This window comes from Triticum urartu, chromosome 6 (genome assembly GCF_003073215.2).
Source record: "Triticum urartu cultivar G1812 chromosome 6, Tu2.1, whole genome shotgun sequence".
Taxonomy (NCBI): Eukaryota; Viridiplantae; Streptophyta; class Magnoliopsida; order Poales; family Poaceae; genus Triticum; species Triticum urartu.
In genome coordinates, this window is record NC_053027.1 from 98409175 (window position 1) to 98413213 (window position 4039).

At 57.9% G+C, this 4039-nt stretch overlaps 1 protein-coding gene across 1 annotated transcript; it reads left to right on the forward strand.

Annotated features, from left to right (window-relative positions):
* Nucleotides 1-2902: 2902 nt before the first annotated feature.
* LOC125516618 lies at nucleotides 2903-3377 on the forward strand. The gene has a single exon (XM_048681989.1). The coding sequence runs from the start codon at nucleotides 2904-2906 to the stop codon at nucleotides 3375-3377; it is 474 nt and encodes a 157-aa protein (XP_048537946.1). The 5' UTR covers nucleotide 2903.
* Nucleotides 3378-4039: the final 662 nt, after the last annotated feature.

The following is a 4039-nucleotide window of genomic DNA, read 5'->3' on the forward strand; positions in this document are numbered from 1 at the left end:
ATGCGACTGATCTACAACCGAAAATGCACAAAAAACTGTATATTTTTCATAAATTAGCGAGCATATTTAATACTCCCTTCGTCCTGTCCTATAGAACATGTCTGAGGTTTGTCAAAATTTTGATGTATCTAGATGCTAGTATTTAGTGTCTAGATACATCCGAATTTTCATGGAACGGAGGAAATACTTGTGCTCCAAGTAGAGTCAACGCCACTAGGATTGAGTGAAGAGTTTCCCAATAACTAAAATTTTCGCTCCAAATACACAAAAATCCCCAATCTTGACTCACACCAAAATCCCCAAATCGGCCGTCTGACCTTAGCCTCCTCCTCAAGCACCCTCGCCCGCCGCCGCCTGCCCTCCGCGGCTGCCGGCCTCCCAGAGTAGGCCTACAGGAGCCTCAGAGCAGTGCCACGTCTTCGTCCTCTCCCCCAAGAGCACCGAATACAGCCTCTTCCCCGAGCAGATGCCTCTTCCACGTTCTTTCACACGAGCAGTGCGGCGTCGACTACATCGCGGTCTCCTCTACTTCCTCACCCCACCTCGTCAGATTTCTCTTCGTCTTATGAGTTCTATTAGTCTCAGGTATGTGTTTTGTGATGTGTGATCTGTGGACAGAACAAGAGGCATAGTTTTTGAAAATTTCTTGAATCATTTGATAGAAACTACTTTAAAAGAGAGTTTAAAGAAATAAGGTCAAGAGGGTAGACTCAAAAATGAACGAGGTTTAATTAAATCATCAGATAGAAAGTGAGGTTCTGAAAGTAGATCATAACCATATGTGTAGGCGTTTCAGAATTCAATCTGTTACTTGCATCTTAGGATTTATGGAATGCAGATTGCTCTGCTCTGTACTTTTATGAGCAAGTCAGTGTTATTACACACTGCAGCCTTTTCAGTTAAAGCTAGATCAAGAAAACCAAAGTGGCATGCTCTGCCTCTAAATTTTATTTTCCAGTCAATAAATTAGAAGTGGCTAGTACCTTTAATAACATGAATGTAGACTTTGTAAGCTAGCTAGGCCATACTTACACTTCCTATCTCAGTCATACATTGGGCAAACTTTTTGTTTGGATATGTGTACTCCACTGGTTGTGCTTTGGAAGTCACTACAGAAAATTGTAACAATTGTGAGTTTTGTTTTGAGAAGATTTGTGAATAGTTTGTAGTTCTAGGCCAATTGTTTGGGCTATCTCAAAATGTGGCATTTAGCTTGGATGCGTTTTGTTAGGGGCTTAGCCCAAGTTATTTTATTTTTATTAGCATCGAGATTATATAAACAGCTGTAAGACCTCTTTTAGAAATTAAGCAATAAGACATATTCTATTGCCTGGCTCCCTAGGAGCCGGAACCCTAACCTAGTTGCCTCCTCTCCCGTCGCCGCCGCCTCTCCTCCCGCGCGAGACGGCGCCAGCATGCCGGCCGCCGCAGTCACGTTCTCGCCATCCTCCCTCTTTCCCCTACAATCTCCGGCCAAGACCCGGTAGGGCCCTAGCTCCTACCAATTTGGTATCAGGTAGCTTAGGTGCGATCATGTCTTCGTCGCCGCCCACCCCAACCATTGCACTGCCGACCGCCACCACCTCCCCACCGGCCACCACGGCCAGCGCCCCTCCACCGCCGATGCCGATCACCTCTGCCGCGCCGGTTCCCACCGTCTTCACCATGGAGGAAGTCACCGGAGCGCTCCGTTGCCACTGTGGTCCAGGGGATCCGCCTCTACTTGGCCGGTCCCTACGGGCCGCCGCCGGCCGCGCCCCCAGCCGCCGCCATCGGGCCGCTACTTCTGCCGTGGTAGCCGCCACACCCGGCGGCCTTCGCCGCGCTCGCTGGGCCGCTGCAGCTGCCGCCGCCACTCACCTCAACCCCGCCCTGGCTGCCGTGGCCGTCGCAGCCCCTGGCGGCCCCTGCTGCGCCCGTCGCCCCGCTGCAGCAGCAGCCGCAGCTTCCGGCGCCATCGCCGATCAGCTCCGGGACGGCTACGACTACGCCGGCGGGAGTCTCGATCCACCAGGTCCGGTTGCCGTCCTCGCCGTTATCGGCCTGGTTGGCCGGAGTCGTCGCCGCAGCTGGTCTACGCGATGGCCTCGGAACCGCCGTACTCCACTCACAGCCGGCGCCCACCCTGCAGTACGACAGGTCCTCTAGCGCCGCGGGCCACTACGCTGGCCTCGACGGGCAACCGTTCCATAGGGGCCCCCCTATGTCCACCGAATCGGTGCCGGCCTCCTCGCTGCTCCGCACCGACGCGCCGTACTCCCACGACGGTCATACTCATACACCGTCATGTTTCGCCAAGCTCGACTTCGCCACCTACGATGGCACCGAGGAGCCCCTCAACTGGCTTAATCAGTGTGAGCAGTTCTTCCGGGGGCAATGCACACTCGCGTCGGACCACACCTGGCTCGCCTCATATCACCTCCGAGGCACCGCACAGACGTGGTATTACGCCCTCGAGCAGGACGAGTGCGGGAGCCACCGATGCGCGGGAGCCGGCTGGCGGAGCTAGGCCGCCTCCCCTTCACCTCCACGGTGCAGGACTTTGCTGACCGCTTCCAGGCCTCGGCGTGACGGCTCGTTAGCAGGCCGAGCTCTTCGTCGGCGGTCTACCGCATCATATCCGCGTGGATGTGGAGCTTCGAGGACCCTAGGACCTCCAGACGGCGATGTACTATGCCCGCGCTTTCGAGCATCACGCGTAGGCCTTGCAGCAGGCGGCACCGTATCGGGGGGCCCGACAGTCAGCCAGGCCGCCCCCGACACCACCTGTGTTGTTCTGCCCGCCTTCGGCCGCTCCAGCGACTACCACTCCGGCCGTGACGCGACCCTTCCGCCTGCTCACCCCGGCCAAGCAGCTCGAGCACCGTCGCCAGGGGCTTTGCTATAATTGCGACGAGCCCTACATGTCGGGCCATGTATGCCCGCGACTCATCTACTTGGAGGCGGCTGACTACGTCAAGGAGAACACGGCCGCCGACGGGCTCGGCGACTTGCCCACCCCAGTTGCTGCGGAGGTCGCACCGGCGCCCGCTCCGGCGACGGCTCTTGTGGTCTCCCTCCATGCGCTCGCGGGCATCCGAGACGAGCGGACTATGCTCTTGCCGGTGATGATCCACGGCGAGCGCCTGGTGGCCCTCCTTGATATGGGCTCCACGCATAACTTCCTGCCCAAGGCAACCATGCGCCGCTTAGCGCTCCAGCCGACGGGTGGGGAGCAACTCCGGGTCACCGTGGCTAACGGCGACCGACTCTGCTGCCATGGGCTGGCGGCCTGGCGCGGAACGTGCCCATCACCATCGGCCACGGGCACTTCACCATCACGTGCGACGGCATCGACTTGGGCTGCTTCGACTTCATCCTCGGCGTCGACTTCTTGAGGACCCTCGGTCCCATCCTCTAGGACTTCGACGACCTGAGATGGCCTTCTGGCGCCAGGGGCACCACGTTCGGTAGGAGGGCGTGGGTAGCGCCTCACCGGCAGTGCCGCAGCTACAGCTGGCCGCGATTGCTGCAGGGCCCGAGCACCCTCTGTTGGATCATCTTCTATAGCAGCACCACGACCTCTTCTACGAGCCTCAGGGCCTTCCGCCAGCCCGGGTGTATGACCACTGCGTTCATCTCCTATCGGGCACGGCGCCGGTGGCGGTGCGCCCCTACCGCCACCACCAGCTGTAGAAGGACGAGCTGGAGCGGCAGTGCACGCTCATACTCGCCTTGGGCATCATCCGGATCTCTACTTCGCCGTTTTCGGCGCCGGTCCTCGTCCATAAGTCGGACGACACATGGCGCTTCTGCATCGACTACCGTGCCCTTAACGCCCAGACGCTCAAGGACAAATTTCCTATTCCTGTCATCGACGAGCTCCTGGATGAGTTCCATGGGGCGCGCTTCTTCACCAAGCTCGACCTCCGTTCGGGCTACCACCAAGTGCGGATGCACCCGGACGATGTTGCGAAGACGGCGTTTCGGACTCATCACGGCCACTTCGAGTTATTGGTGATGCCTTTTGGCCTCTCCAACGCCCCGGCGACCTTTCAGG

Bases quoted from the DNA above. Each gene is read 5' to 3' on its own strand.
- LOC125516618 (XM_048681989.1), top strand. From the start codon at position 2,904: ATGTCGGGCCATGTATGCCCGCGACTCATCTACTTGGAGGCGGCTGAC.